Source organism: Daphnia carinata, chromosome 1, assembly GCF_022539665.2.
Source record: "Daphnia carinata strain CSIRO-1 chromosome 1, CSIRO_AGI_Dcar_HiC_V3, whole genome shotgun sequence".
NCBI lineage: Eukaryota > Metazoa > Arthropoda > Branchiopoda > Diplostraca > Daphniidae > Daphnia > Daphnia carinata.
Window position 1 is genome coordinate 6,898,705 of NC_081331.1, and position 26,808 is coordinate 6,925,512.

The window sequence follows — 26,808 nt, forward strand, 5'->3', positions numbered from 1 at the left end:
ATTTATCAGCACATAATTGCTTCTGTGAAATTTGAAGTTTTCAGGAATGCAGATAATGAATCTTGAAAACTGGATTGATATGCTTACATTTTGATTTTTAGGTAAAGGGTATGAAATATACTTCTGTGTTTCATTCTACAAAGTCATTAATTGATTCGCAATGTGGCATCTTGCCAAACGGTAGCCTTCCTGTTATATGTGGTTGAATATTGCCCGAACTTGTATACTACTCGATCAACACGTCTTATTGGCCTAAAAGCTTAGCTATATTCAAATGGATTGTTGGAAGAATGAAACGAGACGAAGGCAAAATGCAAAGTTTCAATTTTCAATGCCGTTGTTTTGGGAAGAAGATTTTTTCAGAAAATGTTCATCATATATTTGATTCACAGGGAAATTTTTGTGGTTCCTAAGCCATACGCAATTGGCATAGGAATTTAATAAATAGTGGATTATTCGCAAACATTGAATTGTTGACTCTATTTGATTTTCGGGGCTATTCATCGCTAGCACTTCCACACATTAACAAACGTTCACATCGAACTCAATATGAGCATCGCAGAATGGTCATTGACATGTAGACTGTAGTAGCATGTTTTGCCAACATGTCCACTCTAATTGTAAAAACTGGATCTAGATAGGTGTGATGGAACACCTAGGTGCCCTCTCCTCTCTTTCTGGTTTTTATTCAAGTTACTTCGTCAATAACCGTATCTTTTTTTTCAATCCTTCGCGCAAAAAAGAACAATTACTGTAAGGTGTACGTAAAAAGTCCTTACAATTAGACGCAATTAACTTCATGATGACAATAAAGGAGATGAAAAAAACATTTTTTAAAAAGATTAGCAAGGAATTCTATTCTATCTGCTTTTGAAAATCACGACATGTTCAGCGAGTACGGCATTTAGTTGGCGCGGCGGAACCTGGTTCAGGTGAAACAAAAAAAAAGTAGTTTTTTCGTCGATGAACACGGAGTACACGGAGCTTAATAGCAGTGGGAATCGAAAGCAAACGTCGGGTTCCGTTATTAAGTTTCTTGGAAATTGGCTAACCGCAATTTTCTCCGAAACTCCGCTTGCTATAGTGGACAACTTTGGATATTTGTTTAGCAATTTCGCAACGTCATGAAAGTTATATGCACGGCAGCATTTGCAGCCAATAATCCACATCTCTATGGTTGAACGAGAAAGCGCACTCTTTTTCTCACCGCCACTTACGTGTATTCAAAAGGGAAAGATCTTCCAAAGGCTTCCACTAGGCCAACAAAAGAAAAGAAGATGCAACTGTTGCATTAACGAATAATGTCATAAAAGGCCGAAAAACTCTGTTACCGCATTACCGTATAATCTCAATCATTACAAATTGTTGAATGTACAAGACGAAATTTAAGAGACTATTACCTTTAGAAGGTTTCAGGTGGCCAAGGTATCAATGAACCCTCTCTTGAAATGCTCTCGTTTCATTCACTCTTCGACTTCATAGTTTTTTCGGGTCCAAAAATCAGGCCACTGCAATGGAGTGATTAGTTGCGACAGCCAAAGAATACCTTCAGCAATCCGAAAGAATAGCTGCACGTGAAAATTAAAAAAACGGAGTGTGCGTTGTCTTCAATTTTCCGTGTAATTATTATTCCTTTAAATAAATACTGCTGTTACGGTTTCTCATTTTGTTATCCTTTTTGCTCACGTAGTAGGAGAGGAGTTAGTTAAGTTTCAGCAACAGCAGTAGCTCATTAAAAACCTTGTCTAACCTAAACCTTACCTATATCTACCTCGTCTAAATGAAAACTGTTGTTTGAATGCAGTTATTCCACAATTCTATCAACGTGCTGAGAGCGAAGTGGGTGTTGATGACGACTTCCGTATTTTCGCTATCATGCTAATCATCGATTCAGCGCAAATTACGTTTAACTGTTACGTTTTTTTGTTGGCGAAAGTAAAATTGATTTTGCCCAATGACTTAATTGGTTATAGTATGAATACGACGTTTGTATTACGTTGATACCTTTACCCAGAATCTACAGTACCACTCGCTTCCTAAAAATGTATATGGCTTCATGCATTTGTCTTGTTGTCATATGAAACAACGGCTTCAAAAAAGAAATAAACGATCTCTAAGCTTAGTTTTTACCATCGTTAACTGCTTTATTAACAGAGGGGCGTTTTATCAACAAAGTGTAAGAATGGGTGATTTATTAATACGCAGATTTTTCATATCTCTGAGTGAGGCTTGCAAAGCGAAATATTTTTCTGGCATATGATGCCCTTCAAATCAAGGTACGTCAAGTAAGCATTCTAGTAATTGCGATTAGTTTCACGACCACCGTGAATGTTTTTACCGGGGTAAGCTATGTCTGACAAACTTGTATTTCCGTTTGTAAGGCTCAAGTTTGTTAAATATGTGACGTGATAGGTATTCTGTCAGCTAACTGATGTTCCCCCAACTTTTCATCGTATGAATCATTCCAAAAAGTAAAACAATCCAATTCCTTGTTTCTTAGTTAGTAACGTGGTTAGACACGGCGGATTGACTGGCTGACTCGCCGAGATTCATTTAACAGTGTTTTTTTTTGTATAGTTGATACTTGATGGCGCTTCCATCCAGGAGGGACTGTAAACGCGATGCCTTGCATTGGTGGATTTCCTTTCGATGTCCGTGATGCTAGCGGACTGTTTAAAAGCAAACGACAGTAAAATGCGAACACTATGCGGTTGAATTAACTCCATTAACTTCTGGAGCTCTGTCCAACGTCACGAGATAGTCAATCGTCAGCGAATCAATGCCGTTGAGTGCTTACGCACGGCGGAAGAATTGCAAATTGAATTTTTCCACATAAGGGGGCTAGGCGTTTTGGGTACGATATGCAAAGCACTGAAAAACGGAGTAGGGATTGGTCACTATATTTAGACATCGACTTTCCTTATACAACCAATAGCGTGGCTGATCAGAATAATAGCGAAAAAAAAATGCATGAAAAGCTCTAACACCTGATGCTTGATGGAGGGCGTCATACTGTGCTAAAAGTAGAACCAATGTAAAAAGTAAGGAATTGAAAACTAGAGAAATTACGTTTCACGGAAGTATATTACGTCAGAGAAGGCCTGGCAAGCCATCGAAGGTATAAACTATGGCAATACACGCACATAAACAAATGATGTTGGGTACCTTGCTCAACACTGATGTTTCATTCCTATAAAAAGAATTGCTTTGGACAACGCAAGCATGCCTGGACGAGGCAAGTGCCTTACTCGTAAGAATTCAAATCTCTTTGTGATGTGCCGAGAAGGAAAGGTATGGTGACAGGCCATGATGAGAGCCGGAGAAATGAAGGGAATAGCGCCCTCGTAAGGAAAAAGATCGTTTTGTAATTCATTTAAAATATGTTGGAAAAAAAAATATTGTATTCGCCTCCCGAATTGGGGAAACCTCCTTTCAAAAAGGCCTTCTCCTACAGTTAACCTAGCCTCAACCGTCACGACGATAGGATACGGGGTTTTATAGACTTTTACCTTCCATCGCGAGACATCATTTTTGGTTTTTTCTCATGGAAAAGAATATGGTTAACCAATGCGTTGACGTCGATGAAAGGTTAAATAAACGTTTATGGTTTGTTTTTCTGTTTTATTTATGCAATACAAAATGCCTTTATCTTTATTTTTCATTTAATAGAATATGATTTCACCAAGCCATGATGAATTTTCATTTAAATTATGTATATTACATAATAGCCGCGTCTAGTACCATACGGTATTTTGTACCCCGCTTCAATATGAATTTGAATTTTTAGCTGGACTAGAAGTGGAGAAAATCTGGATTATTCCAGGCTGTTTCCCACTATATACCAGAATACCGCATGTGTGTCCACGATTTACCAGTGCCTTATTTACATTTGCTTTTGAATTGCCGAGCATATCAGGTTTGTTTTAGTTTTGAATCGTTCTTAGGTGAAAGGAATGATTAATTGTGGTTTACGACCCATCAAACTATTTTCAAAAAACGATGCGAAATCAAAAATTTCTCTTTCTATTTCTTCTAACTCGGTTAAGTTCAGTTATCGTGGTTCAAACTTGGTTCGTGCCTGACGAGTACTGGCAAAGTCTTGAAGTTTCTCACAAATTAAGTTTTGGCTATGGGTATCTAACTTGGGAATGGTTCGAAGGTATAAGGTCAATAATCTATCCTGCAGTGTTTTTTATTCCATATAAGATTTTGGCATACTTATGCTTAGATTCCCGGCAAGCACTGGTAAGTTAAATACTCAATCTTGTGTAAGCTAAACATATACATTGTAAATTTTTTCTTTTCAAGATTTATGTTCCCAGAGTCATTCAGGCATTATTCAGTGCATGGGCAGAATGGGACTTCATGAAAGCAACCAAAAATATTATAAATGGGTCCCAAGTATCATGGTTTATATTACTCCAACTGGGGAACTATTTTCTTTACTATGTCACATCACGCACTTTGGCCAACACAGTAGAAATGAATTTGATCCTGTTAGGCATCTCATATTTTCTCAACCAGTGTAAAGGTAAACAATAAAAAAATAACAAAAGCTTGCAGTAACACCAAAGTATATTTTTCAGGTTCATTTCTACTGTGTGTAATGATTTCGTGTTACATGCGACCTACATCGGCTCCCGTATGGCTGCCTTTTCTATTGTGTTTCTGCCAGCAAGAGAAGCATTGGATTTTGTCTAAAAATTTTCTTAAGGTTATGCTTAAATGGTAAATATTTTACGTTTCTTGCATGAAAAGCTGATTTAATATATTCCTAAATCGCTTACTTCCTCTAGTTCAGTAGTTCTAGGTGCCGTACTTGGACTCGACTCATGGTGGTATGGCAAACTAGTTCTTGTGCCTGTTCAGTTTTTACTGTTCAACTTAGTGAATGACTTCTCTGAGTTTTATGGGCAACATCCATGGCACTGGTATTTTACAAATGCCATACCATCATTGATGGGACCAACCCTCATCCCATTAATGTTCATATTTAGTAATAAAAAAACCTTAAACTCCATTGAAAGCAAGGTCATTACAGTTCAACTATCTGCTCTTCTTTACATTTTGTGCCACAGGTATTTTGGTTTCGTTAATTTACTGGAGATAAAGATATCTAATAAATTTATTTTGTGTTTTATTTAATTAATTTTTTTTTAGTTTCGTGGGTCATAAAGAAATTAGATTCCTAACTCCAATAATTCCGCTGCTTAATTTTCTAGCAGCGATCAAACTACCAAATTTAAGGTAATTTCAAAAACGTTGTACACATGTATTGACCATGAAAGATTAAATATTTTCATGCAATAGATGCCGGAAAAGTTTTCTCATCCTGTTCTGTACTTGGAATATTTCTTTGATATGGTATTTAAGCGTGAGGCATCAACGTGGCGTGTTGGATGCAACCAATTTTATTGGATCGTTCGTCAAGCCAGAGGATGAAGTATTGTATTTAATGCCGTGCCATTCTACGCCACTATACAGGTATTAAATTGAAACGTCGTAGTTACGAGGCAATTAACAATTTATACAGCAGGCCTGTAGGCTTGCAAGGATCATAACCAATATTTTTTACTGATTCTGAAAATTTACGTTTCTCTTAACATTTCCGTTCAACTAGCCATGTACACGTTAACGCATCCCTGCAGTTCCTGACCTGCCCACCAAATTTGCATAACCTAAAGAATTATAGTGACGAAGCCGACAGATTCTATGAGAATCCCCCGAAATGGCTGGTCGAAAAACCGTCTTGGGCCCTTGCGAAATACGTGGTCATTTTTGATACCTTGTTCAATACTATTTCATCACATCTTGACTCCAACGACTACCACCTTATTGGAAATTTCTTCCACGCGGACATGGACCAGGGACGTGTAGGACGCCGTGTTTTTATTTTTCAAAAAGAAAAAAAGTCAGTTCAATAGCTAATGTACTGAACAATGCATTGTCATTAAAACCGCGAAGAACATAATTAACCGGTAATTTAAACTGCAGCCTTCCATGTTTTACGACTGGTGATACCTGCTTCATTGTAATTTTTTTTTTCGCTTATAATAACACCATCTCTTTTCATATTTTTCAGGGGAATGAATGGTGAATATACGTAACTATGGAACTCAAGGTACATGATGCATGCAACTGGCATCCCGGATGTCCATGTTTCGCATTTTAAGAACGCCACAGTTTCAGGCTTCTGTTGATAAACTTCTTTAAGATTGAATTTAGAGTTTGGCCGGCTTAGCTATTTGTATTTAATTACCAAAAGAGGTACCCACGAGAAAAAAATATTTCAGATATATTGCTGGTAAACTTCAAGGCTATATACTTTCTGGCGGGAAAAATGGATCCATACTAATATCGCGCAACAACCAAAATATACTGAAGCTTGTAAGACAATGCAATATCTACAACTTAGACTTGGATTTTTCATTCGCACCTCGAATAATTTTCTCCATCGTATTCCACTGTTCTTCTTCAACTTGTGTTAAAGCATTAAAATCTCCTGCTGTAAAAGGAAGCTTTCCTCCATCAAGCTGAATCACAGTACCATTTAACCAACTGGAAAAGTCACTGGTCATGTACAAGGCCAAATTTGCTACTTCTTCCACATCTCCCATTCGCCCAACAGGTATTTGATCTTTGAGCATTGAACGGAATTGGCCGGTCGGATCCAAACGACTAAAAGCCCCTTCAGTTTCAAAAGGTCCAGGTGATAGGCAATTAAACTGCATATAAATTGATATAAGTTTGGTCGCAATTGCTTTAGTAAATTATTTATGTTTTACTTACTCTCATTCCATATCTACCCCATTCAGCAGCTAAAGATTTGCTCATGGCTTCTACACCAGCCTAAATGATGAAAATTTCATTGGAATCAACAAGTAAACCAGCTTAAACATTTACGTTACCTTTGCTGATGCACTTGGGCACACAAAGCCTGAACCATGTGTAGTATATGGAGTTGTAACAGCCAAAAATACAGCCCCTTTCCCTGCTTTTATCAGTCTTTTTCCAATATCAAGAGTTACATTAGCTGTACCATTCAGCACAATGTCAATAATTGTTTTCCAAGCATTTGTTGATAGTCGTTCTGTTGGAGATACAAAGTTTCCAGCAGCATTGTTAATTACAATATTTGGAAGTCCAAACTCATTTTGGCACGTATCCACTGCTTGTTTGACTGAAGCAGGATCCCTAACATCTAGTTGTATAGGAAGAACTCTGTTGCCTGAAGAGTTCGAGATTTCCTGAGCAGTTTTCTGGAGAACTATATAATTCAGGATTGGAATAAAAGCTTTTTTGGATCTTTAAATGAATAATTACCTGAAAGTTTTCGACTTGCGATGGCGACCTGTGCTCCTAGAGTACTCAGGTACAACGCAACACATCTTCCCAAACCAGTACCTCCACCAGTAATGAATGCAACTTTTCCATCAAATGTCCCAGACGTAAACATAGGACGTCTAATAGACTGGAAATGTTTAGCTTGAGGAGCACTCTGGAAAGCTGAATGGTCCGACATTTTCGTTCCTTTCTTTGAATTTCCGATAGGTATCACACGAATGTTATTATGACAACCCGTTTTACCAAAACAAAAACTGTTTTACTCCTCTCCTATGGCACTCCGTTTTACCCAAAATATCGGCCTTTTTTCTGTTTTCTCCTGCCGCCATCTACCGGTGACATTTCTAGTTAATTCTCTACATACACTGACCGAAAAAATTTTAAACCCGACTAAAGAAGCCCGACTAAATAAGCCCGACTTTTCTCGGTCAGGCTTAGAAATTTTTTCTCAAAAAACTGAGACTCATCGGAATTGGTTGAATATCACAGGGTATACTCAAATTGAGTGCTGATTCCGGGAAAATTTCTTTTTTTTTAAAATTAAGTTAATCAGTTTTGAAATACACGGAATATTGAACGCAATGCTGCGCGGCAGAACGCTACAGCGCTAGCGCGATACAGCAGAAAGTCGGGCTTATATTGTCGGGCATAAAATTTTTTTCCTATTAAAAAATAATATAATTAAACCTAGATAACTATATATGATTCTGATTCAAAATTTAACAAGGAACACGAAAATGAAATTTGTTTTTACGTAGAGTTTATGGTTTTTGAATAATCAAAACAGTTTGATGTGTCACGCTAGCGCTATAGCGTACTGGCGCGCTAGTAATGGTTTCGATTCGCCAACAAACTAATTTTATATTTTAGATTACTCCAAAACTATATACTCTACGTAAAAACAAATTCCATTTTCGTGTGCCTTGGTTAATTTTGAATGACAATCATGTATAGTTATCGAGATTTAATGATATTATTTTTTAATAGGAAAGATTTTTAAGCCCGACAGATAAAGTCGGGTTTATTTTTTAACCCAACTTTTACTGTTTTTTACGTTTTATTCAAAAACCATGAGTTCCACGAGAAAACAACCCTCATATTCGTGATGCCCGTTCAATTCAGCATCGAAACCATGTATTTAATGCGAAATCTAAAATTTTGCCAAAATTGAAAAAGTAAGAAGGCTATAGCCTTCTCACTTTTCCAATTTTCTTCAAATCCTAGATTTCATTAAAAATACATTATTCCGATTCGAAATTGATTGCTGATCACGAAACAGGGATATGTTTTTATATCAGGCTTCTACTTTTTGAACTAACCGTAAAAAACAGAAAGTCGGGCTTATTTAGTCGAGCTTATTTAGTTGTGCTTAAATTTTTTTCGGTCAGTGTATGGAATTAACTAGAAACGTGGCCGGTAGATGGCGCAGAAAAACAGAAGAAAAGGCCAGAATTTTTTATTTTGGGTAAAACTGATTGCCATACTCTTCATCTACCGTTCAGATTTCTTGTTAATTGTCTAAAGACAACTTTACATATTCTCCATAGAAATATGAAATTTTTTAAATGAATAACTTTATTTAATTAACATGTGACTAAACATTATTTCATTTGTTCTATTCCACTTCTTAAGACACTGAACTGAAAGTATCCCTATGAATTTGCGAAAATTTGAATTGTAATGCTAAATAAGCCCAACAGCACGAATATTCGGTGTAGTTCAAAAACGGCTCACCTGACAAGAAAACGAGCGGATTTTTCTGAATTAGCGTTAAATTTTGATTATACTGTGTGATTTTTCATCGAATTCCAAGCGATGTCATTTTTATCCGATTTTGACAAAAGTGGTAAGGCTATAGCCTTTGCACTTTTTCATTTTTGGCTAAATTTTAAATTTCGCTTAAAATACATGACTTCGACTTAGTATTGAATGTTTATCACCGAAATCATATTTATTTTTCAATTGGCCTTATGGTTTTTTAATTAAACGTAAAAAACAAAAAATAAAAAAAGTCGGGCTTATTTATTTAGTCGGGCTTATTTAGTCGGGCTTAAAATTCTTTTCTAGAAAAACTGACACTTACCTGAATTGGTTGACTATCACATGATATACTAAGAATTCAATGCTGATTCCGGGAAAATTGCTATTTGTTCATTAAGTTAATCGTTTTTTAGATACATCGAATATTAGACACAATGCTAGCGCGCAAGTACGCTATAGCGCTACTGGTACTCCAAATGTAGGAGTAAAAAAACCCACACCGACAGAGGTAAATCGAGATGCAGAAGAAAATATGATCTATTAACAACGAATACGTTTTTAATACGTTTTTCCTCGGCATTCAATATTTTGAAAAGAAGTACAAACTAAATCTAAACTCCTGTTTTTTCCACCTTGCAAATAGGTATCAGCAGTCTTCTGAACTTATTATTATGGTTTGTTTAAAACAAATCGCTTTACAAGAGGACAACCCCTTTATAGGCTCTTGTGCAATCTATTACAAACATGGGAGCAGCGATAATTTTACAGCAAATATTACCATAGAACTGAACAGTTAACATGGGCAACGCAACGGTCCATAGCCATTGCAATACACGAACGCATTTTGTTTTTCTTAAGATATGACCGATATTATAAAATAAAATAGTAGAACAAGGAGCTGTCGGCACAATAAAGGTAAATAAAGTTCGTATCGATGGCAAAATAAAATTGACAAAAAAAAAGAGACAAAAACACTTTTAGTCCGTTCTGTACATAAATACGAGTTGTTATGCAGCCTTATATTTTTCTGCAGTGTTGTTTCCTTCTCCTTAAAATAATGTAGGGGACTAGTTCTTTCATTTCTCCGTAAAACTTGTGCCGAATTCGTCAACAATTCACTGAGACATGGTTGGGTATGGTAATTTGTTAATTTTCTTTGTTGTTTAGAGGTTGCAAATCTTCCCGCCGTCGGAACTGCCACTGTAGGCCGCGTTTGACGTATTGAAACGTCCCACCCATCCGTTATTGCCATTGGATCCATGAAGTATAACCGATGGAGGTCCACTTGGTCGGATGCCATTCATCGCAGAGTGAAAGCCTGGCACTATACTCTGAGCGTAGCAGACGGGGTACTGTTGCTGCTGTTGTTGTTGTTGTTGTTGTTGTTGTTGTGGTTGGTGAGCTGGATGGCAGCCGAGGCTGGATGTCACACTGGATGTGCCGCCGTACGTTGAACTGGCGCTATTTCCGCCAACGCTTGGCACGGGACTCATGACAGGTCCTCGAGAATAAGGCGCTCCTGGCTGTTAAACAAAAAAACGTTATTGACATGCGAATAGGATTAATATAACAAGAATTTACCTGGTGATAGAAATTTCCACCGTTAATGATCGGATGAACCGAAGCGCCGCTCAAATTGGTCGACCCCGTATTATTGCTCGGGCCAGTGCTCGAATGCTGTGATCCACTGTGGCTACCTATTAATGCAAACATTTATAAACTAACGATTTAAAAAAAATCAATTAAGCAATAAGAAATACTAACCTGAATGACTCCGACTAGTTAGCATGGCCCCGTTTGAAGGTGGCAAAGTGGCCGGAATCGGCGGTGGTCCTCCAATGGTGCTATTAGGAGCTCCTACTGACGCTAGTCCTTCCCACGAACGCAGCCTGTTGTGTACTTCAGTGAATGTGGGTCGTCTTAGAGGCACTTCTGACCAACACTCGACCATCAACGAGTAGATTCGTGAAGGGCATTCTGATGGACAAGAGAGTAGCTGTCTAGAACGCACCATGTCGACAACATCTTGGTTGTTATATCCATAATAGGGCTAAATAATTAAACCGCAGTGAACAACATTGAATTCCTGAGAACACAAACAATCAAAACTTTCATTTCATTACCTGTAGCGCATAACTATAAATTTCCCACAGAACAACACCGAAACTCCAGACATCCGATTCAATTGTGAATTTGCCGTAAAGGATTGCTTCTGGGGGCATCCAGCGGACTGGCAAAAGGGATTTACCCTGGACGCGGTAGTAGTCGGACGAATAAATGTCTCGTGATAGACCGAAATCCGATATCTTGACGATTAGGTTGTCACTGATTAAACAGTTTCTGGCTGCTAAATCACGATGGACGTAGTGGTGGCTAGCCAAATACTCCATTCCTAAAAAATAAGATTTTGCGTGTTTTTCAATTATATTCCAACATACCATATGAGAGAATGGCAAATGTATACCTGCAGCGATTTGAATTGCAATGTAAAGGAAATCCGATTGCTCCAGCGTACTTGTTGTTCCGTCATCACTTCCAGGACCGATTCCGGAGACCGACCCATCCCCAGCCGGGGAGTGAGCCACAAGAAATTCATGTAAATCTCCCTATAATTCAAACATAACACTGCTTTACTGAAAATGAAACTTTAAGTGGAATAAAAACAAGTTTTACCTGTGCCATATATTCAAAAAGCATGCATTGCGGTTGATCGCGCGTTACGACGCCTAGCAAACATACCTGGAAGATTTCATACGTAATTTTTTAATCGTTCAAAAAGAAGTCAATTAAGTAGTTTGTTAAATATTTACAATATTGGGATGACGCAATTCAGACATAAGTTCCACTTCCCGACGAAAGTCTTGCTGAGTTTTGACCGAAGCATTGGCTTTTAGAGTCTTGATCGCAATGGGCATTACACTGCCTGGACTTATGAGGTGATCATTAACATAGCCACGGTGAGACGATCCCCCCTCGCTGTGCATCAATTCCCCTTTATAAACCTGAATTCAGCAAAGGTAAACAATCAGTAATGAAAATAAAAACGAAATGCAATCAATCTTTTACTTTGCCGAACGCTCCTTCGCCGAGGTCGTGTTGAAATCGGACAGCGTGTAAGGAAATTTCTGGTACGTGAATGCGGCTAGGAGTGGATTGGCCTTGCAACGTTGACACCATGCTGTTGTTGCTGGGCGGCAAGAGCGCATTCATTTCCATTTGCTGATTAGACTGCCCACCAACGCCGGCCAGGCGGGCCATGTTGGAACCGGCTCCATTGGGGATGGGAGCGCCGCAACTGTAAGGACCTTTGATCATCACTGACGAATTTTTCGCTTTGCATTTCGACCGACGGACGCAGCAAACGACAAGAATGACGATAAGCAGTATTCCGACTGCAGCGGCCGGGACAATGATGTATAGCCAGTTGATGTCGTAGCCGGCGGCTGTTGAATATTACGCGCATAAATTCATACAAATTAATACGGAGAGAGAAAAAAATTAATTTGGATAGTGTCTTACAGCATTTCGACAAGGAACAGAATTCTCTACGTGGCCGGGAGTTTGGTCCGTCCACACCAGCAACGAAACACCACGGCTGGATCTCAGCACCGCCCGGGTTGCGACAATAGTTATGGCCACCGATTAATTCAGGATGGTCGGCTGTTTTGACTGCCATCTGGCTGTTCCATGGCAGGCATTCATGTTTGCTAGTTGTACGACTGGCTATTCCACGGTAGTCGCGCCCATCCTCGTTGTAGCAGCTTTGCTCTAAAAGAGTGCATATCAATGTAACGTCCACCGTCCTCTAATTTCGTACGTATTGTGTGCTAAAACTATTCGAACCTTCTACAATCTGCGCCATATGCGGAATGCCAATGCGAAAACATGTGTCACTTCCTTTGGATCCGATCGGGGGCAGCTTTTCGCAATCAGGAAGCATGACCTGCATCAACGGATTCGTGAAGAAAACAATCATTTACGATGTTGGTAAGAAATACATAGCATGAAAAAAAAGGGGCATTCCAATAACAAGCCCATGAAAAGCTGTTAATTATTGCGACAAGCTACATATTTAGCCATTGGAAACTTGGTCTTCCGCGTTTAGTTAATAAGTAGAATTTGGACAGTGGAAAGCAGTGTTACCTGTTCTCCAATAAGCGGATGCTGCTTGGCCACAGCGTACTCCATTCGGCAGATATCGTTCTCTAAAACCTCGCATTCATCACGGCAAAGCTGACGTGGTACTGGTTTACCACCTTGATCATCGCATAGTGGGAATGCAGCAAAGCAAAGCGATGGTACTGCGAATTCAGCACAGCTTTGAGATAGATCCCTGTTTGATTGTTTTCAAAAGAATTTTTAAATGACAGGTTGAATTCGGTGTTGATTTTCGTGTAGAAAGGCGAGGAAACGTGTCTCGTTCTTACCCCGAATGAGCGATGACGGTGAAAGCGGCGGCCAATTTCTCCTCGACGATGCCTTGCGTCAGCGACGATTGGACGAAAATGGTGCGATTGGCCAGGAACTTGGAGCAGGTCGAGCCGCGATACACCTGACAAAATCCTTCGAGCGGAGCTTGTCCTGTTCAATTGAACAAATTTCCAGTTGATGAAATTGAATTTAAACAGACAGGACAATGCTATCTCGATTGTCTTGTCTGATTTTGTTATTAAAAACCAGATTCTCTTGGGCGGGAATCTTAGATTTAAAAATGGGTGTAAATGCTTACCGTGTCCGACATTGGTGCGCGGCAGAGATCCCGGCATGGATGGGAACGAGTTGGGATGATCGACATCGTCGTCGCCCTCATGGCCGTCTCCGTGATCGTCGTCCTCGTCTTCATCTTCGTGACCAATCTTCGGGTGAAACTCCTTATTCGGCTGGAAATCTTTTGGGAGTAGCAGTTTAGGATCTTTGGGTACGAAATCCTTGGGCAGGCCGGGCAAACTGTGGAAGACGAATACACATTCAAACTTGAGTTTTCTCTTCACATTCCCTTCTTTTATATTTTTTTACTGTGGCGATTCTTATAAATATATATAACAACGAACGAGATGATGGGGTGTGCATGGGGAATAGTCTATGACGAGCCGAGATGGCGCGCAAGATAACCGGACAGACCTTATACAGGGGGAGGAAATCGTCCCCTGCAAGTCGGACCGGCCAATGTTCTTTTTTACTTCCTCTTCTCCCGTTCATCGCCTCCTTGACTTCCTCCCCCGTTTTGGACCGCCGTTGCTGCTGAAAGCCTCGGCCATTTCCGCTCGTATCTCAACAAACAAGAGCCGTATATAGCAGCCTCTTCGTACTTATCTCTCTGATGTTCTTGTTTCTTTTCTATCCTTTTCTTTTTTACGAGACAGGCGGCCGAATGTAAAGCAGCAGTTCGTTGCAACATTATAGCCTTACTCTGTGTGTCTAAGAAATACAACAATGAAAGCTTCCGGCCTAATGCTCTGTTAACGTCTTTCAATTGTCGAAGAGGACTGGGTGTCATCGACTCACAATGAGGAACCTTTTTGGTTGAGTCCCTATGGTGAAATCAGTGCCTATTCCTAGGTCTGAAAGTGGAGAAGGGACCAATGGAGTCCAGTTTTTCTTAGGCTGGCTCTGTCGCTGCAGCATCGCAAAAAAAGGAGGGAAGAAGAGTTTGAAATGGGTAACAAGAAAAGTGAAGTACGCAGAGGGAAAACATGCAGAGGCTAACTACTTTCTCCGGGGAGGATGTATACACGTGGCGAATGATATGGAAAAAAAAAGTAGGGGAAAAGAAATAAGTTAAAGAATATGCGTAAAAGGAAGAGAAAGAAATAGACCTACGCGCACAGTTTATATGGAAAAAAAGGGGGAATTATGCACGTCAGATATCAGAGGAATAAGACGACTGTTGACGCTCGGTCGCATTCCGATTCGATTTGATGATGCGTGAATCGACGTTCGGCGGTCGGCATGTCGTCTTCTTCAACAGATAACTATATTTTATTTTATTTTATTTTTCTATTTCCTTGTCTGTCGGGTCTCCGCGCTTTTTTTTTCGCTCCAAAGTGGAGGAAAAGGGGGAATCAGATGAGATTCTAAGGAAGTATATACAGCTCTTTGCCTCTAACCAACGACTGCGACTCCCTTCAATTGAAAATCAAGTTTGCTGGAAGACGTCCAACCAAACTGCCAACTATAAGGGTGGATTTTTGAGTTCTTATTCAGTTCGCTCTATTGGATGCGTGCATGTTGCATTCAAAAAAGGGGTTTCAACTCGCTTTTGTAAACGCATTTTCTTTCCTCTAAATGAGCGTACATATCGATGTCTTTTGGCCATAATGTAGCCATCGACATCGTTCTCACGCAGCGCTTGGACGACACTACATTGTTTAAAATTTCGATTTTCCTCCAGATGAATTCATCGAATATTATAATCGTCGCTTAGAGGCTAAATATTATAATGAACTTACTTGACAGGAACACCTCCAAAGGACGGGAAGGATGGCTGCTGGAAATTGGTGCCAGGTGGAACTGGACCTGATTGGCCGACTGGCGCGCCTGTTGGTGTGATTATTAGGAAATAGTTGATCATTAATTGTGGGTGAGGCAATCTTTCGTCCAATAATACATTTATCTATGCATCGAAATCAAGCTTACCCATGCGAACGATGACGATCCCGGTGGAATCAACACGATCGACGCCATTGGAAGCTTCGCATTTATAGTAGCCAGTATCGTGCGTGTCGACATCGGAGATGCGTAGTCGACTGCCGTGGATGGACGACCCCGTACGGTACTTTCTGACCACAACACGACCTTTCTCCTCCAAAACTGGCGCTTCGTTTTTATACCAGCGGAAGCGGTTTGGTGGCGGGTCGCCTGACACCTCGCACCGCAGTTTGACACTTTCGCCGCTCTCACGCGTTATGTTGCCCAACGCTTTCAACATCCGCAGAGTACCTGTACCATTTGGGAAAAAGAAACAAAAATTGCGGCAACGTTAAATCGTTGTTTCAAAAAAAATAAAGCGGCACATTTAAATGAAAATGAAAAGATAAAAATGGCTTTTAAAAGAGTCTAAAGCAACTTGAGAATACATTTGTTTTTGGAAACAAACCACTTTTCGTAACGCCCACAGGTTATACAGTTGAAGGATTTGACTGTCTAATCAGTCGCTTAAGGTTTTGAGAAACGGCTATCTGCCTTTTATGATCTCTTCTGAATAAAAAAGAAACCGAGATTTCAAGCTTTGTCTCGCCATAAAGAGTTGTTCTTTTTTTTTAAGCCAAAAACTTGGTTCACTAACAACAACAAAAATTTGCGAGCACGGCTGCACGCCTTTTCCTAACTTTACTTTGCTAATGGATGGCTCACGTCTTTTGTTTCGTTCCTCTTTTTTTTTAATATAAAGCTATTCACGCGACTACGAGATCCATAAACACACGTAAAATATGCGTAAAGAAAAACAAGTACACCTGGGCGATTACGTTTACCAGTGTTCATTTGCATCCCGTTCCGAACAAGGAAAACGATCTTAGCATCGTTATTATTATTATTTTTTTTTTTTCAAGATAAAAGGAGTCGACCGTTCATCGCCACATGACTGGCCGTCGTTCAGCCTCGAACATTACCGTCAAAATGAATCAAAAGAAAAATGATGCCGGAATAGTGGGGATGCTTTAGGGACGCAGTGCCACGCGAAGGGCAAATCGATTTGCACGAAAGAAGAAAAAATAAAAACGAGAGCAAAGGAACCGTTCAAAAAGAATATGAAATGGAGAAACCATTGCACGAGGGCGAAGCAGAAAAGAAGAGGGAAAAAAAAAGTTCAACTAGGTCGTAAACTTGTGCGATAAAGAGAGTTGGACAAGGCGAACGAAACGTCGAGCATAATAGTCGGTTATAACCTCCATCGATTTTTTCTTTGACTTGATAGACACTCAACAATATCAAACCTCATTGGTCTGTTTGCGTTCTGATCTCCCCCCACGCGTTTCCCTCTTTTATTTTTTATTCCTCTAACCGTCTAAGGTTTATTTCTTTATTTTTTAACTCAATTACTCGTGTTTTTCCTCGAAACTTTTGTTTGAAACAGGGAAAATTGAAGATTGCATTAAAAGAGGTCAAATGCTTCAGTGACGAGTTGACGACGTTGAGTAAACGCTTTCTATCGTGCTTGACATTGCCAACTCAGCTGGCACAGAACCTTATCCGTGATGTGTATACAACTGAAAAAGGAAAAAAATATAAAAAAAGAAATTGCTTGGAAGAACGCACGACTACAGCCAAACACAACACAACGCTAAAGGTAGATAGAAGAAGATGGAGGAGGGAAAAAGCCAAAAGAAACACAAAAGCTGTAAATGCGATTTAGCCGAGTGGAATGGGCGTCGGTACCAAACGGAAACAACGGGCAGACCCGCCGCAGCGAAACACGTTTATCCACAACTTAGCGCAATGGTCGTGGCCGCCAACGGGCGATGACACCGAACGGACTTGAACGACGCCTTTCAGTTTTCATCGCCTTTTAGAAAATGTTATCTAATCAGTCAGCTCACCCGATTTCCTTTTACTTTTTTTTCATTTAACTACCTTCTTTTTCAGCTGACAAAAAGTGCTTTGCAGTGAGAGAAGATTGGCGCTTTAATTGCGCCAGTTTGTGCGCCGTTTTGAACGAGGAAAAGGAGAAAGACTTTAAGATTAAATAAATCGTCGCTATCTTTCCCTCCGTTGCATAGTATAGTGTCGTAGAAATGTAACGGAAATCCAAAAGCGCATCGCCCAAAACGACGCTCCTCTTTTTACCTCAACTGCCACTATCTCTTTGACGAACATGACACTTCCATTTCATTTAACGACGATCTACCGTTCACTTTTCGTTCGATCACGCGCTAAAGGGCCGAGGAAAGAGCGCGAGTCCCGAAATGCTTGCTGCACTCCATTTGGTGAGGATAAAAGCGCAACTGAGTTCGTGTACGAATCGAGCTGATCTTGATGGAAGAAAATGGGCTCCGTGACCGATGGTAAGCAGCTCCTTGAGATACGAAGCGGAGCATTGGCCACTCACGACACTCTTTTCCGCTTACGTGAGCCACCTGCCATCGTCCTGGAGCTATACATATCCATCTCTTCCATCATGATGCATCGCAACACTTTAGAGGGGGGTAAGGAAAAATAAAAAAAGAGGCCTTCTAAACTGACTTCATTGTCGACACGCGAATCACGATCGTAATAAAAAAGAATAAACTTAGAGCGCACACAAAGTAGATACCTCTATTATTTACATTTAGATTTCTTGAGGCTATCGTGCAGCCAATGCGATCCTTAATAATTGGTTGTGATTTTGAATAATTTACCTGGTTTGCCAGATGGCGTTTCGGTCGTCGAACTACTAGCCAGCGGTCTCGCACTCGTGCTCCTGGGTTCCAGACAAAAAGAAATTATTAAAACCCATACGATAGGCAAGCGGTTACACGTACGAATGAATATCAAGTATTGATAAAAGGGAGAAGACGGGCTTAGTAGCGCATTGGCTGCCAGAATCGATGAGTTGATCGATTGTTATCATCGTAAATAGGAGAACAGCTACCATAGGTGGACAAGTTGATAAAAAAAAAAACGGAACGCGATCAATACCATGTAGGCTATACAACGCAGAGACTCGCGTATACGGTACATCGACTATATGTAACCAAATATATCATGACGGCTGCATCTACTTGAAATGTTAGGCCTATGCATCGTATTTTTATAGGTCTGTCTGTGTTTTCCTTTCATGTGGTAATGGTCAATGGTAAATATTTACTGTTTATGTACATTGTAATATCCATAGAAAGCGCATAGGGGGGTGGGGGAAAACGGTACACACAGAATGGAAAGGTATAAAAACAAAATATTTAAAAAAACGTTTCGGGGAACAAGAAAAAGGAAAAACTTTAGTGTCGAACGAAGAGCATACCTTGTCGAGTTGGCGGAGGCGCCCGTCTTGGGATTGCCGTCGTAATCGTAGCTGCCTTCGTAGTCGTAATCCTCGACAGCCGGCGCTCCCCCCGCCGACGAATCCGAATGGCCCGGCACTAAACCGTGCGCCCACACTGTTTGTGTTGCGTGTGTGTTCATCAACGATAACAGCACACGCGGAGCCCGTTGTGTAGTAGAAGGAGATGAGACGCGTTTGCAGGCATCAACAGTAACGCCATGTCGGTTGGATCCCAGTAGAAGAACAAACGCAAACAAAAAAGAGAAAAACAAAAAGAAGTTTAGTTTTCGAGTCGGTCATTTCAGAGGACGAAACATGGTCGTCCATCCTCATACATCTATTGTTACGCGACGACTTATACTACGCATCGCGTATATAGTACTCTATACAATAATGGCATTACGGGGGGATAGAAAAAAGAAAAAAGAGAGCGAGGAAAAGAGAGAGATATATACTTTGTACGGTCGTGTATACTCTACGAGTATATAGGTTTGCTAATAAAAATCCTGAATCCCCTGGTCGGGGTACCCATAGGCGGCCACGGCCATTAAGCCCCGACTGTAAAGCATCCAATTAAAAGTCGAATAGGTCTTCATCCCGAACGCACGAAGCAAAACGAATAAAAAAAACAAAAAACAAAAAATGGCCCAGCTCGGCGCCATGTATGGCCTAATGTGATGTGCACGGCTCGAGCCCTGCATTCGAGATAGGCCATTAAGTTGATTGATTCGATTTTTTCTTTTGCCTCTTCTTTTTCGGTTGTCTCTTTCACTCCTTCTTTTCATTTCGCGTCGTGATGCTGATGCATTTACAGCTATAAAAACTGACGGAGGCAAAGATGACGTTGTTCAATTCTTCGCCAACGCAAAAGTCCTTCAAAAGTAGGACGTCAGCCTCTGTAAGGACATCAGCCGCCCGAGCGGAAAATGTTGAATCGATGGTGGAATAATTCCCGGCCTACGTTTTTTTCTTTTTTTTTATAACAAGTCTCGGGAGGCTAACGAAATCGGCGTCATAACGTGACTGAACCCCTCTGGTCCCTTTTTTGCTATAAAATCGTACGTACAGGGAAAAGAGAGGAAAGCAAATGGCCACGGCCAGTCCTCGGTGTATTACGTGTCTTTTTCTATACGCACAAAAAAACAGCACGGCAACTGAGTACATTGTGTATAGTAAACCTATATACATGTGCGACGGACATGTCACGCTGTGACGAAAGGTGGGGTTTGCATTGGCCGCTTCGGGAGGCAATAATGGTCGAACCCAAAGTCACGCCAGCCAGTTCCTCTTCCCGTCCACTATTATTTCTTTTTACCCTCTCTGTACTGGATACATGCATATAAGAACACTATACTTCTGTAGGTCGTGCACGACTAAACAGTTCTACACAGTGGACGTAATGGCCGGGACAAGCTCGTTATTACGTTCCGTCTATATCGCGTTATGACAGCCAGAACTATACTTGTGTATGCACTAGCGACCTCGATGTCCTCCATATAGCATCACATATATTTTCTCTATATATAACAAAGGCGTTGTGTGTGTGTGTTAGATGTATTTTCTTCCGGTATTGATTGGACTAGCCGAGGAAGTTGATATGGACGACGCGTGAATGATATTCCTGTAGCAACCTGATTGGATAGAGCACGTCAACCGTGAATCCAATCCACCGGTTTTTTCTTTTTGGCCTCTTTCTCCCCCCTCCTTCTTTGTCTCTCGTAACGCGTTACGCCGATGCGGATAACATCGGAAATATACTCGACGCATTAATAGCCAAAACGATGTGGACGCAAAAAATAAAAAAAAAGAAGAGATTGGCAAGATGTAGGGGGTTGCCATAGTAAAGGAAAGGATCTGTAAGGCCGGACTGCACATGTTCGTAGCGGATTTAGTTCTTTCGGATTGGGTTTTATTAAGCAGCTTGCTTGATTGAATCTCTACGTCCACACGACAAGGCAACACGACAAGCGACGGTAAAGGCTATATGAAAGAAGTTGTACGAGAACACAAGACCCAACCCATTCATTCCTGAATTGATTGCGGTCGTCGGCTCTACTTTCCTCTATTTGCTTCCATCTCACATTTACTGACAAAGCGGAGAAACGCTTTGATCTCAATATGAAGCGTGCGTCTGCTAAAAAAAGAGGGGGATATGTCATCCGTCCAAATTCATTACAAGCAAACCGGTTTAGGCCCACTAAATACAAAATAGTTTTTTAAAAAATGAATGCGCAAGGACGAAAAGAAAGAGATAAAAGGTTAAGTTCCCCTTTGTTTCCTCTTCGTTCAATTTGACTGACTTCCTGTGGTTATAGTCGGATATGATTCAATTCTATTGATTCAAGTGATGATGTGCATCCGCAGCCGGGCACCAAAAAAAAAAAGCCAACCTCACGTCAAAAGCACAGTCATCCATCTTCGTGCATCATCCCATCGGATGCGAGGAGAGAAAAGACAACATGTCGGTGTTTGTGTCCCTCCTTTTGCGAGTGCATCACTCGACCGGAGACATCTGTCGCCACCAACCGATGCTTCCTTTAAGAATGAAAAAAAAATAAAAATGGCTCACAAAATTCTAACGTGAAGGCGAGAGGGCGGAAACTGTGAACAAGCGTCAAGAGGCTGCTCTCAATTTGCCTACACGTACGCGAGGAAGCTGCGTGTTTGCATTCTCGCCATTGATTCTTGGACATTCTTTTCTCTCAGGGCCCTGAACGAAAAAAAAGATGGAACGCGCTAAGACAGCGGTTGGGGGCCCCAACGGTTGGAGACATGTTGGCTCTCCTAATTGGCTCAGAAATATTGTAATAATCTCGCAAGAAGAGGGGGGGGGACCCAAGCGTTGTAACAGCGGGCTGACGTCTCTCTTTTCCTCCGCTCGCTCGCTCACTCAATAATATTCATAAAAACGTCCCGCGGGATCGCGGCTTACGCGTCTCGTCAGTTCTAACATTCCGCCGGCAGTGCGTGCCTTCCTCTTGGCTTTTTTTTTAAATTTATTTATTTTATTATTTTAAAACTTTCATGTCTCTTTTTTTCTGGTATGTCTTTGTTTCCCTTTTTTTTTGGCATTCTTTGATTACGTACCCAGCGCTCCGCGTGTTACAATGTCGTTTCTGTTATGATTTCAAGAGCCTTAGAGCGTTCAAACTCACGACGAATTACGATGATATTCTCGTTTGAAAACAGGCGGTATTAGGATTCGTTCGACTGGCGAATAAGGCAAAAATGCAACGATGCGAACAAGCCAAACGACTAACCGTTATATTCTGGTTAGTTCCTTCTTTTTTTTTTTTTTGACAGCCGTTGGTCATCAAAGAGGAAAGAAAATTAAGAACAATGTCTCAAAAAAAAACTTGTTTTTTCGGCGTCGACAGAAGCTAAAAAGAAAATGCTAACTGAAGAAGAGAAGCCACTGTGACAGCCAGCCGAGTAAAATGTCTTGCTGTGGACGCGACGAATCCTATAAGAAAAAGAGGTAGGAATCTGACACTTGACCTTCCTTCTGTGTTGTTTCTTTTGGCAGAGCTTGAACCCTTCCGCTCGCATCACCTCTTTGCCTAGAGTTCTTGTCGACTTGATGTAAAACAAGCGACATAACAAATTGGAAAGAAACCTTATAAGAAACAAAGTGGAAAGACACAACAGCTGACGAACCCAACATGTACCCTTCTTAATAATAAAACGCGGTGAAAAGCACCATCCGTGTCTTTTTCGACGAATTTCGGCTTGGTTGAAGCTTTACCTAGAACATATATTTTCTTTTTTTAACAGAAAGCTTTGCTTGTTATCTTTCCTCCACCTAATGCTTATATGCACACCGTAGGGCTTCGATGTAAATGAAACCTTTCGCCTTCAGCACACACACAGACACACCGGCTCTCTCTCTCTGCTTTCCCTATCTTGTCTGTTGTCTGTTTCGCGTGTCATTTACCACCGCAGCGGCAGTTTTTTTCCTGCCCCGACTAAGTCTACATTTTTTTTTTTCGTCTGATATCGAAACGAAATAGCGCTAAGCGCAGACAAACACGGGTGGATGCATCCGCTATTTTACGAACGTGCTAAAAAAAAAAAAAAAATTAAATGATAAAGAAAAAGAGAAGAAGAAAAACGTTTGTGTCGGTACGTCTAAAGCCGCCCCCGTCTTTTGCGTGTGCGTGTCAACGGAATGGTTTTGACTTGAAATAGTTGGCAAACACAAACATATAGACACACACTGGCCAAACTAGGAAGACGGACGCTAGAGTTGAAGTCCTCTTTTTCTTCTATTGAAATTGGGCTATTTCTAGCGGAAATGGTGCGCACTTTCTCGTCCCACTGTGTACACACTTGCCAGCACACACACACAGCACGATTATGTATATGCACACGTACAAGAGTCCGCTTCTATATGAATGCAGTAAGTGTTCCACACACACACATACAAAAAAAAAAGACATGTTGTTATACATACTGGACAATTGTACGATGCTGAGAGTGAGATCAGGGAGGTGTCTGTACAAGTGCAAACTTGCACAGCAAAGAAAAAGCAATTGGAAGTGGCGCAAAAGTACATTGTCTTTGAGCCAATCGGCCGACGAGGGAACGACAAGAGCGTTGATCTTTTTTTTTTTCGTCGTAGAGTTTCTCCTTTCTTTATCCGACTCAGCTCAGAGGAGTTAACGAAATCACAACTTGAGTTATCCAAAAAGTCCGGCACATGCAAGAGAGGGGCATCAGGAACTACATGGAAGTCCAGTAGACTGAATCCCTGTTTTTTTGTTGTCTTATTTTGTATGTGTGTCTGTTTTGCTATCGTTGTTGTTTTCCTCGCTACTGGATGAGGCTGTAAAGAGATTTAGAGAACGGAAGGCGAACGTGATTCGAATGGCTAAAATCGTTTCCCCTCTTAGCTCGTTCCAGCGTTCCTCGTCTGCGTTCGTGCCTCTCTTGTCTCTCTCTCTTTTTCTATTTTATTTACACAATCAACTGCCAATCACGGAGCTCCCAGACGAGTTGATGGAAATTGTTTTCTGTTCTCCTATGAAAAGATTGCAGCCGCACGCATCCAGCCGCTTCCCAAATAGCAATCGAGTGAGAATAAGAGAATAGGACCCAAAAATGAGGCAGCGGTGCCAAAAAGTCATCAAACAGGGATTAAGTCTGATATTTGGCGTACGTCACTTAGATCGACGTAGAACTCCCTGTCTTTTGCACCTCCCCTTCATTCAAGCCGGCATCGAAATCCCGCCGAAGGGGTAGTATAGTAAAACTGACAGCCGCATGTGTGCCACCACATATAGAAGGGAACAACCCATACACAATCAGTGCAAAAGAATAGAAGAATTGAAGGGGGGGGAGGAGGCACAGAGAATAGCTCCAAACAGTTTTTCATCACTTGTTCCAACACCGAGGGTGTTAGCTAGTGAGGGGATTCATCGATTGAAAATTAATGTAAAAAAAAAAAAAAAATCCTTTCTCTCCCTTTTTTTTCACCCCTCGTCTTTTAACACTCGAAAATGCGACTACTACTAGCCCCTTGTTACAGTAGTGAATAGACAAGCTACCCTATTGGGTGGTAGCGAGTGGCCTACCATCACCCCCTATTCTTCCAATGGCTTCGCATCAATATGTACCTATTCATCCGCGCACTGTATTATCTCAAGTGTCGTACACACGTAGAAAAGCACAAGAGCACAGATGTGCACTGAGGACAGTAGACAAACAAAAATGCCTACCCACACAAATACATCGGGTCCAGGGACCGAGTATAAAAACGTCGATAATAAAGAATATTGCAAATGGATAAATAGGAACGGAAAAAAAGTTGAGTGAAAAGAGAAGGGGGGGAGTTGGAGTGATGCCGTGGTATAACGAGCATACGCCAATGACAGGAAAGGGTAAGTAGAGGGTAGCGGAAATCGTTATGAGCTTGTGACACGGTTTGTGCCTTAAAGACGTGAAAGCATACACATCATCTAACGCGATCGTTCGCAACAAGTATCCATTAACAAACTTGTATATTCTCACTTTCATTTCTTTGCGGTTTCGTCTTCTTTTTGCTACTCGATACCCGTTCATATTCGTTCTACACATTGCGCGTGATTCGTTTCAGCAAAAAAAAAAAAAAAAAAAAACTGTACGAAAACGATAGCCGCACCCTTTTGGCATACAGCCTTGACGTCTCGAGGTGTTCCAGACGGCTAGCAAACGCTTTTTTTTTTAACGCCAACTGGTTATCACTGTAAAAGATATTCCCCTTGAAAAAGAAAAAAAAAAAATGCTGGCTGTATATTTTTCAGTGTTATGTGCATAGAGCATATTCACAAACGCAATATTTTGCCTCACATGGGTTCCCTTTTAACAGTCAACGAGCTTTACAAAAGATGGGACGGTCATAAAAGTAAAGTATAAGAGAAGATCAAGTTTAATTATTGGCTCAGCAATAAGATAAGGGGGACGAAAGGGGTTCCTTTTTTTTTTTTTTCTTTCAAAAAGAATATGAGTAGTATACTGTCTTATGGTTATTTAATCCTTACAGTCGGCATTTGATGCGTATGTTGCGCACTAAAAAATGAAACGAAAAAAAGTCCTGCATATGTAGCAGGATGCATCGGTGCCCTTGAGGACAACTGTCGAAGTGACGGAGACGACAGGAGTAAGAGTAGTAGAAGAAAAAGCTAGTGAAAGAAGGGAGCAAAAAAGAAACAGCCATCAACTTGTCAACTGTCAACGACAAGCGACTCCGGTACCATCAGGCAACAGCCGAAAAAAAAAAGTTGAAACATTTTTATTAAGCAAAATAGAAAAAAAAAAAGGAGGCGGAAGGGTGGAGGACGTGGGTTGAACGAAGACCTCCGATTATCGTATGAAAATATGTCCAACCCTTCCCTCTATTTTTCGACTGATAAATCGTATTGAAATAAGAAAAAAAAAAAATGAGATGAAGAGAAAGGCTTCTGCTGGACGGGGATGCTGGAAGGGACACATGATTTCGCACCCCCTGGTCGCTTGTCGCTGTTCTATTATGCGTTATGTATGTGCGATATGAATAGAGAACGACGTGCTGTGCAATCAGAAATGTGTCAATCAGGCGTTTTCGGCCAACGGGTGAACTTTCCATCGCTTCTATGGAACTCTAAAAGTGCACAGCACTGATGGGAAACGCTCCCGGTTTTCTCTCCAATGACCATAATCGACAAGATCGCCGTATGCAAATTTTGCGTCTTCATATCCAAGTGGCTATTGTATCGGGGAGAAAGCCAACGCGTCGATCATGATGCGAATCGAAATCGACAAGATCAGCTCGAGCCATTTTTTTTTGTGTGTGTGTGGAGTAAATCGGACAGGGATTATAAGCAAATTGAGTCACGAATTTCACACAGCATCTAGATGGTGAGACGTGACTTTCTCGTCGTCGACGTTTCACGACGTTTCGAGGTTGACACTCGAGGCCTCTTGATGTACTATCCTAATCTATTCTCTTTTGGCAAGAGGGGCGAAATTCGACAAGTACGCCAAATGTTGAGACCCTTATTGGCTCGCTGAGTCGTTGATTTAACAGCTGATAGGCGGAGGCTATCAATTACTTCGATCAATCCATAATCGTGTAAGTATAGCCCAGTACGACCTAGTCCAAGTAAAAATTTAAAAATAGCCGATAATCAGCTGCGCTGCTCGTCCTGTTTTTTTTTTTCCCCACCGAGCGTGACTGGAAACAATACTTCAGTTGTCAATTTTTTTTTTTTCCTCGTCCTCAGACCACC

The 26,808-nt window shown here is 40.9% G+C and overlaps 3 protein-coding genes across 5 annotated transcripts in view; 1 reads left to right on the forward strand and 2 right to left on the reverse strand.

The window, feature by feature from the left end:
* Positions 1-3,912: 3,912 nt before the first annotated feature.
* LOC130691418 (GPI mannosyltransferase 3-like) lies at positions 3,913-6,388 on the forward strand. 2 transcript variants are annotated; one of them, XR_009420695.1, is made up of 8 exons: positions 3,913-4,245; positions 4,309-4,531; positions 4,587-4,728; positions 4,797-5,078; positions 5,161-5,247; positions 5,311-5,484; positions 5,621-5,978; positions 6,083-6,388. XR_009420695.1 is itself a non-coding variant. In XM_059494589.1 (7 exons), exons 1-7 carry the CDS (start codon positions 4,000-4,002, stop codon positions 5,922-5,924), a joined length of 1,458 nt encoding a protein of 485 aa, XP_059350572.1. In that variant the 5' UTR covers positions 3,913-3,999; the 3' UTR covers positions 5,925-5,996. The 2 variants fall into 2 exon arrangements, 1 of the variants encoding a protein (XP_059350572.1); XM_059494589.1 differs by lacking the exon at positions 6,083-6,388 and having other exon boundaries at positions 5,621-5,996.
* LOC130691419 (2,4-dienoyl-CoA reductase [(3E)-enoyl-CoA-producing], mitochondrial-like) lies at positions 6,228-7,615 on the reverse strand. Its single transcript, XM_057514364.2, has 4 exons — positions 7,324-7,615; positions 6,909-7,267; positions 6,790-6,849; positions 6,228-6,725 (listed from the first exon to the last, which is right to left on the reverse strand). Exons 1-4 carry the CDS (start codon positions 7,520-7,522, stop codon positions 6,405-6,407), a joined length of 939 nt encoding a protein of 312 aa, XP_057370347.1. The 5' UTR covers positions 7,523-7,615; the 3' UTR covers positions 6,228-6,404.
* Positions 7,616-9,799: 2,184 nt separating this feature from the next.
* Positions 9,800-26,808, reverse strand: part of LOC130691402 (inactive tyrosine-protein kinase transmembrane receptor ROR1-like) — a 103,555-nt gene continuing 86,546 nt past the window's right edge. For both annotated transcript variants that reach the window (XM_057514352.2, XM_059495682.1), the window contains 17 exons: positions 19,043-19,178; positions 18,441-18,502; positions 15,742-16,044; positions 15,555-15,642; positions 13,835-14,052; positions 13,533-13,686; positions 13,249-13,438; positions 12,949-13,048; positions 12,625-12,873; positions 12,172-12,548; positions 11,916-12,107; positions 11,779-11,844; positions 11,570-11,711; positions 11,229-11,497; positions 10,870-11,155; positions 10,687-10,802; positions 9,800-10,628 (listed from right to left, as the gene is read on the reverse strand). In XM_057514352.2, the coding sequence (XP_057370335.1) occupies positions 10,269-10,628; positions 10,687-10,802; positions 10,870-11,155; positions 11,229-11,497; positions 11,570-11,711; positions 11,779-11,844; positions 11,916-12,107; positions 12,172-12,548; positions 12,625-12,873; positions 12,949-13,048; positions 13,249-13,438; positions 13,533-13,686; positions 13,835-14,052; positions 15,555-15,642; positions 15,742-16,044; positions 18,441-18,502; positions 19,043-19,178 (3,308 nt within the window). In that variant the 3' untranslated portion in view covers positions 9,800-10,268. The remainder of the gene's footprint in view (positions 10,629-10,686; positions 10,803-10,869; positions 11,156-11,228; positions 11,498-11,569; positions 11,712-11,778; positions 11,845-11,915; positions 12,108-12,171; positions 12,549-12,624; positions 12,874-12,948; positions 13,049-13,248; positions 13,439-13,532; positions 13,687-13,834; positions 14,053-15,554; positions 15,643-15,741; positions 16,045-18,440; positions 18,503-19,042; positions 19,179-26,808) is intronic.

Bases quoted from the DNA above. Each gene is read 5' to 3' on its own strand.
- LOC130691418 (XM_059494589.1), top strand. From the start codon at position 4,000: ATGCGAAATCAAAAATTTCTCTTTCTATTTCTTCTAACTCGGTTAAGT. The intron at 4,729-4,796 runs GTAAATATTTTA...TACTTCCTCTAG, and splicing joins CTTAAGGTTATGCTTAAATG to TTCAGTAGTTCTAGGTGCCG. The intron at 5,079-5,160 runs GTATTTTGGTTT...ATTTTTTTTTAG, and splicing joins CTTTACATTTTGTGCCACAG to TTTCGTGGGTCATAAAGAAA.
- LOC130691419 (XM_057514364.2), bottom strand. From the start codon at position 7,522: ATGTCGGACCATTCAGCTTTCCAGAGTGCTCCTCAAGCTAAACATTTC. The intron at 7,268-7,323 runs GTAATTATTCAT...TGAATTATATAG, and splicing joins CGCAAGTCGAAAACTTTCAG to TTCTCCAGAAAACTGCTCAG. The intron at 6,726-6,789 runs GTAAGTAAAACA...ATTTATATGCAG, and splicing joins GGGGTAGATATGGAATGAGA to TTTAATTGCCTATCACCTGG.